Source organism: Larus michahellis, chromosome 6 (genome assembly GCF_964199755.1).
Source record: "Larus michahellis chromosome 6, bLarMic1.1, whole genome shotgun sequence".
In the NCBI taxonomy this organism is placed as follows: domain Eukaryota; kingdom Metazoa; phylum Chordata; class Aves; order Charadriiformes; family Laridae; genus Larus; species Larus michahellis.
Genome location: NC_133901.1, coordinates 27172785 through 27188109, shown reverse-complemented (window position 1 = coordinate 27188109; position 15325 = coordinate 27172785). Strand labels below are relative to the sequence as shown.

At 47.1% G+C, this 15325-nt stretch overlaps 1 protein-coding gene across 1 annotated transcript in view; it reads right to left on the bottom strand.

Moving 5' to 3' along the window:
- Positions 1–240: 240 nt before the first annotated feature.
- Positions 241–15325, bottom strand: part of LOC141744386 (D-beta-hydroxybutyrate dehydrogenase, mitochondrial-like) — an 18878-nt gene continuing 3793 nt past the window's right edge. The window contains exons 2-5 of the mRNA XM_074590184.1: positions 14978–15088; positions 8391–8532; positions 4159–4311; positions 241–2471 (exon numbers count right to left, since the gene is read on the bottom strand). Coding sequence (XP_074446285.1) covers positions 1990–2471; positions 4159–4311; positions 8391–8532; positions 14978–15088 — 888 coding nt within the window. The 3' untranslated portion in view covers positions 241–1989. The remainder of the gene's footprint in view (positions 2472–4158; positions 4312–8390; positions 8533–14977; positions 15089–15325) is intronic.

Below are 15325 nucleotides of genomic sequence, written 5' to 3'. Positions count from 1 at the left end.
CATAAAATACAAACACTGACAATGTGTGTGTTTGCAGAGGGGCCTCTCTCTAGCTGCTTCTGCTGATGAAATGGGTTGTGCTGCCCGTTCTGCTCCAGGCAGTTCCCACTGAGCCTCCCCAGTCCCACTACCTGCTGAACCACCGCCACCTCCTTAATTACTGAGCCCAATTAAATCGTGACTTCAGATTCAAAGGGGGTGGGAAAAACAATGTACAAATGAGCACTTGAGACACAGACATGTGCTTTACAAATCTCACAGTTTATTTTTCTCTCTGTGCAAATCAGTGCTACTTGACATTACTCACATTTCACAGTGCAGGGGGCAGAAGTGACTACAACAATACTTAAGCGGCAGTTCAGGGGGATTGTTCTGAGTCCCGGATCCCAGGCAATCTCCATGTGCTGATAATCTGAAACAGAAAAGAACTGCACGGCCAGCATTTCCAGTAGCTGTAACTACTGTAATACAAGCTACCTCCACAGCATCTCTAAGGGAAACCTGCTTTCCTCCTCAGGCATCACACAGAGCATTCACAGCTGCATGCAGACTCCAAGCGTTTACAGCCAGCAGCGTATAAAAAGTTTATGGCACAGTTTCCAAGTCAGAGCTAGCACAGACAGATGAAGAAAGAGCAAATGATAAGCTCTTCTCATAGGCACTTAATCTCACATAGGACAAAACAGAACAAAGTTTAGCAGTGGAAGGGAAAGCTGGTCCCTAGAGAGGTCCCAGCCTGGCCAGCAGTGCCCACAGTCCCGGCTGCTCTGCTAGCAGTCACCACTGGGACAGAAGGAACAGGGCGTGAAGCCAGGCAGCCCCAGCACTTGGAAAAGCGACTGAAATCCCTCTATATAGCCAACAGGAGAGACGCTTGGGGACACTGTGCAAAAGTAGCTCATATCAGTTATCAAGAGGTTCTCTGAGGAGACAATCGTGCGTGACGTGGAAATTTCATTGTGCAATATTAAAAAAAAAAAAAAAGAGGAAACATGTCACTTTAAGCACCCTTCCAGAGCTCATAGTCAGGCCACGCTGGCTGCACAGTACCCCATCACTGTTCAAGTGCAGAGAGGATGAAATCAAAATACTGGTTTGGGAAAGCAAAGAGCAGCTCCCTCGCTAGCAAGAGGGAGCCTAGCATGGGGCAGTGACAGGAGGGAAGTAGGGGGGCAGCTGGACAGTGTCTGTACCACAGTTGAGTAGTTCAGGCACCAGTACCCAAGGTAGCAAAGGAGCCAAATTTGCCTGCTACATCAGATTCAAGCCTGGCTCAGACTTCACTCATTATTAGAGGGGCTTTTCCCTGCCCAGCCTGTCTGCAGTTGCTGGCTCTGGCAGCTCCTGGCCACAGTGCCGGGAGGGAAGAACCCTTCTTTGCAGAGATCTGACCCCTCCAAGCTAGGTAATGAGGCTGTTTAGAGGCAGCATTGCTGTTTTCCTGGAAAGAGCAGACAGTCACAGCACAGCAGAGCTTCCTAGCAGTATCACGAAAACAACAGAAGACTGTGACTGACCCATTTTCAATCAAATGGAAAACTCTGCTTTTGTTTCCCATTTTAGTTTCTCCCTTTGAGACATCTCATAGCAACAGCTTTGCTCTGCTATGAGCAGCCTGTCCTTGTAAGGAAAAGCAAGAGCCCATTAACGAGCCAAATTTATCACTGGGAGAACTCTGCTGACCTAATTACACTAGCCACATATTTGACCCATTATGTTAACCTTCCTCTGCGTCCTCCACAGTTAAAAGGAAAACACCTTTCGGCTTTAATCAGGACAGCAGAGAACACAAAGAACAAGAATTAGGAAAAAAACCAAGAATGCCATGCTGTTCTCAGCATCCCACAACACAAGACATGAAGGAGTAACCCAAAGTGAAAGCACACGTGTCTGCAGGGGAAACGCATCAGCTATGGGTGCAGACAGGCTAAGTCCGCTCTAACCTGTGCGTACGTATGAGCACTGGAAGGATGCCTGAAGGACAGCCATTTACAGGGTGGCTCCGGGGATGTAAAGCCAGTCGGCAACGGCAGTGGGCAGGTGAGTCATGACTTGCAGCCTCACCCACCAATAGGTCTCCATAGGATTGTAACGGTTGTTCGGGCACGGGGAAGTGAGTGCATCAGTGATGTCATTCAAGACCAGAGACATGTCCTTCAGGCCACTGTTAACGAAAGACTTCATCAGGGCCACATGGCGAGTGAAATACTCCCTCCCATAGTCCTCCTGTACAGTGTCGCTGGCTCCGCTCCACAGTGCCTCAGCCTGCTTGTCGATGCCGTCCGCCGTCAGGATGCCTGTCGCTGCCACGAAGTTACTGGGCTCAATGAGGATGACTCTGACGCCCCAGCGGTACATCTCCTGCCGGAGGCAGTCAGAGAAGGCTGCCACCCCAAACTTGGAAATGCAATAGCAGGAGCGAGACGGGCTCACCATCCGTCCCAACATGCTTGTGATATTCACCACACGGCCTAGAGAGAAAAGAGGAGGGAGAGATGACAGGATGCAGAAGCAGTAGCCAGAACATCCCAGTAAAAAAGTGCTTTGTTGGATGATGCTGATTTGTAAAATCTGAATCTTGAAGAGGTATCCAAATTCCCTGCCAAGGAGCCTTTCTCTCCTGACTCAGGCAAGGCTAGCCCCTGCTCTGACCTCCTCCGTGCATGGTACACATGCCTGCCTCTGTATTAAAAAAGACTTACAAAGCACACAAGACATTTCCCTCCTAATTTCCAAGTAGTGAAGTACCCAGATGTTCTGAGGCTACTACCTCTGTGATCTCGCATCAGTATGCCCCACTCCTGCATCTTGCTAGAGAAGCGTTCAAGCTCCCAGCTGGCTGTGTTACGAGCTGGAAAGCACACAACACAGCGTGATGCCATGCAAGCATTCTAGTTCTTTCTTTAAGCATGACAGCTCATCTGCAGCCACTCTGCCTAATGCAGCTACATGCTTTTAGACCTGAGCTGGATGGCAGAGAACCAGTGGAGGTTTCTCTGAACCTGCAGCATGAGCAGCAGAGCCTGCTCACCCAGCACCTAGAATGCTACATGACTGGGACAAACGGAGAGGAAACTTGATGTGCTTGCTGTCAATGGGGCAACAAAGAGCAAATGTTGTAACTCCCACCAGGAGCCCATGCCAGCCCAACTGCAAAGCTCTGGCAGCTTGTCTTAGATCACGCGCTGCCTAGGGGCAGTGACAACAGTGGTCACTCCTCTGTGGGTGGCTCTGTCCTTCCCCAAGACAAGATGTGTACGATTATGGTTTCAGATGCACTTACAAACAGACCCTTGAAATCTCACTAGCTATTTTTACAGAGAGGATTTTCACAGTCGGGGAGCATGACACCCTTCTGCAGCTTGAAATTTTAGCTGAGAAACAAGTGGGTGGTTCTGCTCTCTCATTCCAGACCTAAGTGCAGCTTAGAGGGACTGTGAGAGAACCACCTGCTGACCTGACGGGTAAGCTACCTTTTGTAGTGAGATGGGGCTTGTTTAGTGGGTACTTACTTTCTGGAAACGCTATCTGAGCAATCTTCTCAATATAACCCCTTTCTGTCCTCAGAGACACACAGCTGTGCCAGCATTCTCCCACACATGCTAAATAAAGAAACTCTTCAGAGTTCTGCTCCTACTTTTTTTTTTTTAATATAAACCAAAGACCTTTGATAATACTGTTATCTTGTAAGATATCTAAAATGGTTGTTTATTGACTCTGGTTTATTCCACCACTACCACTCTGCAATCATCTGTGAAATGAATAACACGAAGGGAGAAGATTCAGTTATCCAAACATAAGCACCTGGTGGACCCTGGAGGCCAGGATTATCTTGTCTGGCCTCCAGTCACTTTTTCTAAAGGTGGCCTGGAGTCCTGTGTCATATCTGCCAGCGCTGCACAAAGGCCTCTGATATCTTGGGATGTTCAAGATAGCACCTGCTGTGTAGGTGCCTGGACTGCACCAAGAGTGGCCTGTACTACCAAATGCTTGCACAGCATTTTGAACCTTGCTGTCTAGTTAGCCTGCATGCCTCAGACACCCTCCTTGGACTGCACAGGCATTCCTCGAAGCACAGCCTGAGTCATGATTTTTAGCTACATCTCTCTGCTGTGCTGCAAAAGCTCTCTGAGTCTTGCCACACTGCCCAGCATGTACCTTTAGCTCGGCGAATGAGGGGCAGGAAAGCCTTTGTCACCCTCACGGTGCCCCACAGGTTGATCTCTGCCACGTCCTTGTAGTTGTCTAAACTTGCAAATTCCACCTCTCCAAAGGTTGAGATGCCAGCATTGTTCACCAGGCCCCACAGACCTGCCAACAAACACATGGTTAAAGAGTGGAATGAGGAAGTGTCGCAGAGAAGCAGCTTTCCTTGCTGTCCAGAGTAACCCAACCCCTTGACAAAGAACGTGGCACTTCTGTAGAAAAAAAGTTGTAAAGAAAAAGCAAGGAGACGAAATACACTCTTGATGTACCAGTGGGGCTTGTTTAGAGCACCAGGGAGAGTGATGGGGTCACACAAGCATTGTCTCTTGGAATGTCTCCTCTAAGGTCAAATTCTGTCCTGAGCCTTTGTACGGCTGGATCTGGCTGATATTCTTTTATGCCTCCTGTTGATCCCAGGTTTGTCTTCACGCAGTGACTTTATCATGCCTTTTGCAATTTGGAAGGGGTCAGTCTTTCCCTCAATTAAAAAAAAAAAAAAGGAAGGAAAACAAACACCTTGGATGTCTAAATCCCCTTCACAACTCTGACTCACTGTTTTGGAAAATGCACGGTATTATCCTGCAGTTTCACAGCCCAGTAGTTAACAGCGCCTGTATTTTAGCCCAGCTATTTTGTTTCCCTCAATCCTAACAACAGGACACAACAAACTTACAAACAAACCTTAAAACTACTAGAATTTAAAAATTAACATCTTTTGTGCGTGCAGTCGTGTCAAAATTAAACTGGCTGCACTTACCAAGAGCTTCTGCACTGAGCCCCTTACATGTCCAGGACTCAGCAGGCCATTGAGGACTTGATCCTCCAAAGTGATTACTGCAGGAATCCCAGAGGCAAACATTTGTAGGACTGAGTCTGTACTTTGTGAATTTGTTGGAGCACAGGACTATGCAGCCATAAACTGCACAGGAACAAACAGAGGAGCTGGAACAAGATAACAGAGTCGCTCCTCATTAGAAGTCTTGCTATACACCATGGTTATTTTTCACTGTGTAAGTACCCAGCTGGAGTCGGGGCCCCTTTCTACTCCCTGACCTTTCTCTCACCACCAAGAACACACACAGGGCTAAGAAGGAGTCTTCATGTACAGGGAGCTATGACATTGCTATCAAAAGCACCCACGTCATGCCACCCTGTTGATAAAACTTATCGAGCTCACTTTCAAAAATTTTTGGGCCGTTTGCCCTGCCTCTGCTCCATGGCTTCCCTGCCCTAATGTATGAAAATCTTTTAATAACTTCCAGCCTATATGTATTCATGGTCAGATAGTAACCATGCATTGCACCAAACACAGCTCTCTAGGCAAATTGTAATATTCTACCATTGCCAAATAAATACCAATGGAATTTATCCTCCTGGTGCATTTAGCACACCCTTCCTAGACTGGTTCTCTATTCTCACACTGGCCCTAGTAACCCTGCCCTGTGCCCAGCTAAGCTCTTTTTCCCTGCAGGCTGTTGACCAGCTGTGTTCACCAGACAGGAGAAGGTCATGTCCTACCCAGTGGTAACAGCGTATTAACCATTCTCTCAAGGTCTGTCCCAGAAGGGTTCTGCCTCTTTGCCTCTCATAGCTGCTACCGTTCTGGTATCTCCCAGCTCTCACATGCTGACCCCAGCACCCCTTTTGCCCTGCACACCTCTCTCTGACAGACAGTGGTGAATATTGCTCCAGTTCACTGGCCTCCAGCTCTACCCTCCTCCAGACAACCCCTTCCCAATCCCCACCGGGCCAAAAGAGCCTCAGGAGCTGTTTGGGATAAAATTAAGTCATGGCCTGCAGCAAAAGCCAAGAAAACATCTTGCTCACCCATCCTTACTTCAGTTTTTATTAATTCAAGTTTCTAAATGCTGTAGTCAGGTAGTTCTACTCCTGCCCTGCCCAAGATCCCCTGTCTGTTGCTACTGTACTTACTGAAGCTGCCAGGTTTAATAGGTCAAGATAACTTCAAAATCCACACTCCTCTGGCAGCCAGCACAGCATCTCAGCCTGAACGGTGTCCCCTAGGCTGCTGCTAAGCAGGCTCTAATTGCTAGCAGAAGGACCATGGAAACAGGGCACCTTATGGTGTAATTTCACCAGTAACAAAAGTTATGCAGAGCAAACTTGGCAGGGATTTACCAAAGACCACAAAAGACTTAAACTCTTAGTTCCAAACTGACCTCCGCAGAGTATTCCTGATTCTAAATTTCTCTACAATGATTTTCCATTTCTTGGGTTACGAGGTTAGATTCAGGGATGTTCGTGAAAACATTATTTACAATAGTTCATTCTTGGAATGTCATTGCTCACCGATCGGGTCATGTTATGTACAGAACAAAGTGCTGATAGGCACCAGTCACAGGGCTGTTTGCTGCACAGCGGTGTGTGTATTGAGCAGAGCCTTATCACTATTATTTCTTTAGTGTCAACAACAGAGCGGGAACTGCCTAAGATCAAAAACAAACATGGCCACTCCCATCGAAATTAGCTTAGCCTTATGTACACAGCACAGTGAGAAGAGGTATAAATGTACAGCACAAGAACTGTTCTACACTCGCTGCTCTGGGGACACGCTCAGCGTGCAACAAGCACCCATATGCAAGACACCTTAGTCTCAATGGTCTCTACGTTCCAGAGCTTTTTATTGAGCACTATTTATTGGTGAGCCCCAAACCTCCATCACACGGATGTGCCTCAAAAGAAGCCTATGCTGCTTTCCACACTGCTGCTGCAAACAACTACAAAATGAGGTGCTCAAGAGCAGGAGGAACCGGTCCAACTTGCTGATCAAGGATGCAAGACTTCTCTGTCCCTGCTACACACAAGGCTTTGCAAACACTGTTGCATCTATAGAAGCAACAGAGCTGCTCCCTTACAAGCTTTCACTCAGTGGGAAATAGCTCTATGCCACCACTGCTGTTGCTGGGTTCTTCAGGAAAAGCCTGAGAAGCTGTGAAATGTGTGATGAGGGCTGGGTGATTGTGTAGGAAGAAAAAATCATGCAGAGAGAACATGTGTGGGAACGGAGCTTGTACGTAACTTGATTACATTTCATAAGCTTGTTTTAGAAGGAAGGGTGTGCTCACGTAATTTGCATGAAGATTGAAGCTACTGTTATTTACTAGCTTTATACCTACTGTGAACAAAGACAGGCCCATGGCAGTCTCATCCGTGCCTCAAGAGGAGCAACCACCCTCCAGCCACACAACCCACAAGTCCTGAAGCCACAGATGTGAAACTTCAATCCACCCTCAGCCTGGGTCTCCAGCTGCTGCCCAGTTTGCCACTTGCACAGAGGCTGCAGAGAAACCCAGGCGGGACAAGAAGCCTCACAACCTCACCGCATGGCAAGAGGTGAGGTGGTGTCACACCAGGCTCCCACTGTAGCCTCACATTCCATTGCCAAACCACGCACATGAGGAACTGCCTGACACCCAATCCAGGAGCCAAGCCGTGCAGGGATGCAATCAGCCATCCCTTCACCCAGGAACCTCTGCTCCACTCAAGCCCAGAGGTCAGTTCAAGGACAGACATGGAGCACCTTGGCACTAGCAGCATCTTGAGCTGGCTGGGCTGGTCCTGCAACAAGCACTCTCCTGCCTTCCCAGGCTCATGCACTTTTCTAAGAAGGAAGGAAGCATGCAGAAGGGACTCCTACCTTCTTTCACATGTTCATAGGGTCTGGGAGTTGGACTCAGACTTTAGGTGGTGTGTGGATTAAGGCGGTTTATGCTGAGCCCATCCTGGATCCTGTCTCGCATCACCTGGATTGACCTGGCTGAAGTATAATCCAGGTTTGGGAGAAGATCAGTTTTATGCTCCAGCTCAGCACTCAGTCACACAAACAAGCTGTACCAGCACAGCAGAGGGGACAGCAGTCAGCAGCCAAGGCCTGTTGGTGACTAGCAGAGTCACTACAGAAAAGCCTGTGGGAGCCAGGATGCCGCAAGAGCACCAGGAGGGCCAGGCTGCAGCAGGAGGACGAGGAGGGAATCAGGATGTGCCCACACTATGCTCGTCACAGACATTCAGGCTCATCTCACAGGAGAGAGACGAAGGCTCTTGCAGGCTTGCTGCCACTCATCACTTTTTTATGAGATGTAGGGTTAAGCCTCACCCTCTAGCCAGTCTTGGTCTCTTCCCACGTGGACATCACACAAAGTGCAAGACAGATACACACACACCTTCCTCTGGCTCCTTCAGGGTCCTCTTCACAAAATCCACAGCCTGAGCCACCTCCTGGTCACTGCATACATCCATCTGTAGCACTTGCATGCGATCTGACTTCATGTTCTTCAGCTCCCTGGCTCCATCTCCATTCTTGTGCTGCTCAGCAGAAAAGAAAGATGTCCCCACTAAGACAGACAAAGAGCAGTAATGCAGCTTGGGGCCAGGAATGTTCACATGGGCAGGAAATAGAAGCCATTGAAATTGCACTCAAGAGGTGTAAACCTGGTGCACAAATAAGCATGCAAGCCACACAAACCAGCACGCAACCCACCACCACCTTCCTATTCCCTTTAGCACAGCCCCTATACCTGCATCAGTGACTCACTGCCCTGAAGGGCCACAAAGCCCCTAATGTTAGCTCCTCACATGAAGCGTTTCACATCCATAATACTATCAAATATTGTGCCAGCCTGGGATAACCATGGGTGACTCTTCACTGCCTCAGTCTCCATGCTCTGCAGGTAACATAGCAAACACTTGTATAGAAATCAAAGTCAGATTTTCTAGGCTTAAAAGCATAAGGCTAATTAGGCACCATACTCGTCCTATTCCAAAGTATTGCCTGGCTTCTAAAGAAAGCGTATTGTCAGATCACTTTGAAAACAAGACAGCAGGGACACCTTTGGCATGCCTAACAGCAAATGGTCTGATGCTACAGGATACAGTAGGAAACATTTACAGCTGAACCTATATAATAATAATAATGTGCTCTTACTATACAGCAGAACAGGATGCACAGGAATACATGCGCAGTGGGGATTTGCCACACAACAACAAGATTACAGACACAAGGCATGAAAGGAGGAGATTCTGTCTGGGGAAGCAAGAACAAGTTTTGGTTTTTTTCTTCACACCTTTTGTAATAAGAATGTGATGGCTCTGCTTTCTTTTCTATCCTTTTCGTTTCATTCCTCTTCCCCCCCGTCCCCCCCCATCATTTGAGATTCTGTTACTATTGTGGGGTTTTTTGTTTAGTCAACCTAAACACAGTTCAAATTCCAAATTTTACCTGTTCACTTCCAGACAGGATTGCTGCCTAAGCCTTACAGCCTTGCTCAGGTGCTATGCAACAAATAAAAGTCAATAGAGCATAGATTAGCCATGTAGTTCCACAGCAGGCTGGAGATTTAATTCATCAAACTACTCCCCAAATCACAGGATCTGCCTTGTTAGGGAGGAAGAAGTTATGAATTGGTGAGTCACCATGCCTGGCTGCCACTCTTCCTTTAGCACTTGATACCAACTCCCACAGCACAAGGGCAAACAAGGCGAGCAACCCTCCCACAGTCACCTGCTCAGCTGCCTCTGCAGCCAGGCTCATGAAAAAAACATGTAACCACTTGGTTCTGCCATACGTATCTCAGGCTATTTAATGTATATAGCATACAACATCTCGCCTCCACCTTCGGTCCAGTGAACAATGATGTGTAATGAAGGAAAAGAGCTGAAATGTCCATTTCAGCCTTGAGCAAGACAGAGTAGCTCTCTCAAAAATCAATACATAGTTACACCAGACTTACGACATTAGTAAGAATAGGCTTCTGGCCCTATGGCTGCATAGCATTTCACAACTGACTTATGTCCAGGTATCACAAAAACAGCAAATAAAGACTCGAAGCTTTCTAATGCACATCAAACACAGTAACGTGCTGTGTCTAGCCCTCTTATCTAGCCACAAAACGAATCCCTAAAAGTGGTGTTACAAGTAGTTAATAACAGAGTCACTGAAATATTATATTCCCTTTGAAACAGGTGAGGGTTGTGTGGTGCCTCACTATATTTCTGGAAGATGCTCTTGCATCTCACTGAGTTTTAAAAGCAACTTTCAGCTACTTAACAGTGAATAAAGTGGAGCTAATTCAGCCTGTAAAGAGAGAGATTTACTGTATCTATAAAGGAACAAAAACTTAGCTATATCTGTACTCAAGTACCAGTTGTCATTTCAGAGCACTGAAAACACCTTTTCTTGCATGTTTATTAATCTTTTATAATGCTTATAAACTAAACAAGAAATATTTCCACTGTTTTTTGAGAAACAAAGTCATAGGCCCGCAACTTAAAAATCCAGTATAAATGGTTTTTGTTATTCATGTTGAAATGAATTTTCCCCTATCGCCAATGCAACTCAATCTGCAAAGCTACCTTCCCAGCTACAATTTATTCATTGTTGACAAAACATTTATTTTGGAAGACTGACTTCAACTTGCAGTATCAATTGGAACTACTTTGCACAGTTGCAGACACCACCTCAGCTGCTATCTAACTTTAAAACAAATTGCTTAACTCGTATGACTGGAAAGCCTCTTCACAAATGAAGCAGCCATGTATTTTTATGGAAAGAAGCGAACATCATCTTATGTTCTGTGGCCTCTAGGGGCTGTAAGCACGTCCCCTGTTCAGACACCCACATGGTACGTCCTCCTTGTTTTTTAAATGGTAGATTCGTCAGGAATACCTGGAGCAGTTCCCGTGTGAGCAGTCAGGCTGTCCTCCCTGGGATGGCTTTCATGGCCTTGGGACGCATCAGCAGGAGCCGAGGGGGATCCCTGGGGGGATCCAGGCAGCACTGGCCCAATTGCTCCTTCAAAACCCCTCTTCCCCTCCTTTTGCTGTCACTTTCTTTGTCTGATTGTTCTCTCAGGGAACCTCCCAGCTTTCCCTTTCCAGTTTCATCAGAGTCGAAAGTCGCCCTGCTCCAGCCCAGCCTGCTGCCCAAGTACTCTCCAGAGAGGCCCTTCAGTGGGACCTTCCCGTTTCCTCCCAGCTATCTCATTTCCCCTGGTTATCCTGCCCTCGCAGTCCTGCTTGGCTCTGGCTGCCCACCCCACCCTCCACCATGCAGGGGCTGCTCCTGGGCAAGGAGCCACACAAGCCCTCTCCACCCTTCAGAAGAGCCTTGCTCCAGCTTTCAGCTGCCTCCCCTTCCCCTTGCTCGCTCCTCTCCTGCTCTGGTTCTGAGGACCCCAGTGCAGCTGGTGCTGAGAGACAGGCACATCACACAGGGGCTTGTTAGCAGAGAGCCCTCCTGCAACAGACTGAGCCACGGCCTTCCTCAGGGAAGCTCATGGGATTGAGGATTAGCTCCTGGCAAGCACTTGGGCACACACACTGATATGTCAGTGGCAATCAGGAAGCCACAAACACAATGCTGAACACCCGTGGATCCGGCCAGCTTGCTCCATCTGCGTCAGTTCCCCCCTCGCCCTGCTGCTGCTTACCCATCCGCTCCCTTCCTGCGCTTCCTCGGCAGAACACCTTGTATTTGTCATTACTGGTTTCCATCTAACTGATTTCAGATGACATCTGATCTATCAGGATCATTTTGAACCCTATTCCCCAAAGGGCCTGTAATCCGCCCTGCTTGGCACCACGCACATTTCTTTCCAAGTGAACTCTCTATTCCAGGGAGCACTTCCAAGAAAATTTCCCTGGGACTGAACAGCAGTCACAGGCTCAGAGCGTAAGTTTGCTCATGAGACTATCATGAGGGACTGTGTCAAAACGCTTATTCAGCATAAACTGATTCCTTCCCCTTTAACCACTCTGCTGCTTAATCAGAATGAGCTTAGACTGATGTGGCACAGTCCGAGCCCAGTAAACTTCTACAGTTTGTATCACACTGTGATCTAGACATTTGTAAGACTGACATTTCAGTGTGTTGCAACTTCATCTAGAGCACCGAAGGTGAGCTGCCTCGTTGGCAATTCCAGAGGTCTCTCTCTTTTGGGAAGGGAAGTAGAGTATCTGCCCTCTTCCAGCATTCTGGAAATCCCCTGGCATCCAGGTGCTCATGAAAATATCACTCATGGGGCAAAAATCACAATGGCTCATCCTTTAAATGCTCTGCAGTACATGTCGTCAGGCCTGGTGAACTTGAACGTATCCATTTATGTAAACATTCCTAGTTCTTTTCCCTTTTCTTGCCTGCGGTCCTCATGAAAACTGCCATCAGTAGACATCTGAAAACAGTTTATCTTTTTTTTCAGTAAGAAAATAAGACAATGATTATTTCAACTTTCTCTGTACTTTCTACTTTTCAGGTTATTTTGTAATCGATTTCTGTGTATGTTTCCATCTTTATTCTAATATATCAACAGAAACTTCCTCTGTGGACTTAGTTGTCCTTGCTAAGTGAAATTCCATTTGCACTTGATCGTCTCCAGTTCTATCCCAGCCTGCTTGCAGTATTCTTGTTATTCCTGTAGCTTTACTTTTTACTGTCTGACCATTAAAAAGCTCTGTTAAAGTGACCCATCTTGTATTTAATGCAAGAGCTTTTTGTGGTGGCTAGTACATCAGGGATCCTTTAATTCTCAGTATAAAAGCATGCAAGTAAGTGATGATGGAGTAACTACGTGTGAACTAATTGCCTGGCATCTGCTCTAGGACAACTGCCCCCATACCTGCTCTGACCCTGCAGTGAACCTACAGCAGCTCACTCTTCTCTCATGACAGGGTAAGTTTCCTTGCATTTGTCATGTTACCACACGGTAGCTGCATCCTTAGCCGCGCGTGCACTCCTGCACTTATCAGCAATAATCACTCATATGCTCATACCTTGTCCTTCTCAAGTGATCTGACCTAACAGCTCCCTGCCTTCACCGACGTTTCCTGCTTCTTTTGGATCCATCATCCTTTTCTGCAGTCACTATAAACTTCCTTTTCTCAAAGCAGTCAGCTCTAGATTTATAAACATTTTCATCCCACAGGCATTCTACCATTAGGTTTTCAGAAAGTTCCTGCTCATCAAATTTTAAATGTCTAGGCTATTATCTCCCTCATCCAACACAAGGCTGTTCCACAAGGATGCTGCCCGTCCCAAGAACCATAGGAAGCATTTGGCTGTATTACTTTTGCAACAGCTACCCAGACAACTGTGATACCACCAGACCCTGACCTTTAGATGCACCTAACAGCAGGTAAGACCACACTAACAATCCAGGGGAAAAAAAACAGGCATGAGTGAAATCCTAGGGCACTGAGTCCAGGTCTCCTGAAAATTTATTAACACACAGAACAAGAAAAATCACATTCTCCCACTCTCTGCCCCTTCAGGGTCAAGTGCTCAGTCAAGCTCCTGAAAGTAATCTGCAGATCAACTATGACTGACGATGCATTTTCCACTTTCATACAAAGTGTAAGTACTGAACTACGAAAGTTTTGGCCCCGGGTAAGAAGTTGCCAGGCCAGATGAGAGATGCTGAGAGCTTCCCAAACATTCTGGGACAGGTAATGTGTGAACAAGAAGTAATTTTTTTTTTCATCAATAAAACAAGCAAGCAGGGCTCACTTCGGGAGCATTTCTGTTCTTTATGTGGCTTCAGATGGAGTGTGGCCCTCCCTGCTCCGCAGTAGTGTGCTGCCTTCTGAACAGCCCTCTCAGACCACCCGATCTCCCCTCTCCTTTCTGTTCCCTACACCTGCTGCTTGGCAAAGTGAGTGCCTGACTTGCTATCACCACAGAGTCAGGCATCCCAAAGCAGCACATGACATGATTACGGAAGGATTTACAGAGCCTGCACATGGAAATTTCCAAATAATGGCCGTTTTCCAACAGGACACTCTTGCTCTCAAGTTACACAATGTGTCAGCTGATAATAACTTTCCCTTCTGGTGGGGTGGAAGAACGTAACCTCCACTGAGATCACACTGGCAAGGAGGGCCAGGTTTTTATGTTTGTTCTCCCCCTCCACACTACTCAAGAATCGGTGGTCATCACTCCCCGAGCACCTGTGCCAAAATTAACCAATTTTGAACAATTCATGTCAGAAATTATATGAGTTTTGACAATCAAAACAGCAAAAAAAGCATAGTAAGGGTAAAACCCCAGCTGAGATGGCAGTGTAGCTGGCCCAGTTTTATGAAGAGCATTACACAACAGAGTTACTTGCAATAGCAGGGACTGAGATGATGCGTCTGCAACCCTTTTTGATTCAGTAGGCCTAAACTGATCTGTTACAAGAAGTAATCTGCCAAACACAGGTGACAGAGGGTGAGACCTACCAGAAACGTACAGTAAATTTGCTTATTCAGCTATCCAGAAACTGAATAGTTCTACAGAAGCTGTAGAAGCACAGTTTGGAGAAGACACTTTGGAAACAGAACCTGACCAAGGCAGGAGAGGCGGTTTGAAGATGAGTTTGAGGAGAGTGTCCCCGAAGGAAAGAAGACAGTATGAAAGTCAGCAACCGAGATGCCAGGGAAGACAGAAAGCCATAGTGCCATAGCAATCTTGGACTATCAGATTTATTGAGAGTGTTGCAGTATTGCTGAGAGGCTTTCAGTAGTGAAAAGTGCCCTACCGCGCAAGCTGCTGTACACACAGGCAGCTGACAGACGTCCCTGTCCTAAAGAGCTCAGAATTACAGGAATGACAAGATGCAACAGGCAGATGTAGCAAGGGAAGATGTAATGATCCCTGCCCACTGCACTTCCCCCAGATCTTGGACTAGGGTAAACGGAAGCTGCAGATGAAGAGGCTGTCACTTGAGAAGCATTTTTCTCCATTCACAAAAGAATTTTGATCAATATTACTACTCACCGCTTGCAAGCATCCAGCAAAAACAGTAAATCCCTTTGAGTGGAGCAGTTTTGCCAAGGCATGTCCAAAACCCTTGTCACAGCCTGTTATTAGCACCGCCTTCCCTTCAGCCTGTGTGGGGAAAGACAGTAATACGATATCATCAGATACTGCAATGCCGCAGGCACCACCAGCACCCAGCGACATAGCACAGGAGCGGCCTTCAGCCCTGCAGCCGGGGCTCGGGAGGTACAACTCCTGCTGTAAGCCATGGTGGGCATGTACCTATCTGCACACTAACCTGACTGCAGTCTAAACCCTGCAATTTCAGTGGAGCTTCTGTCAGGTCAACCAGCATACACAAGGTGA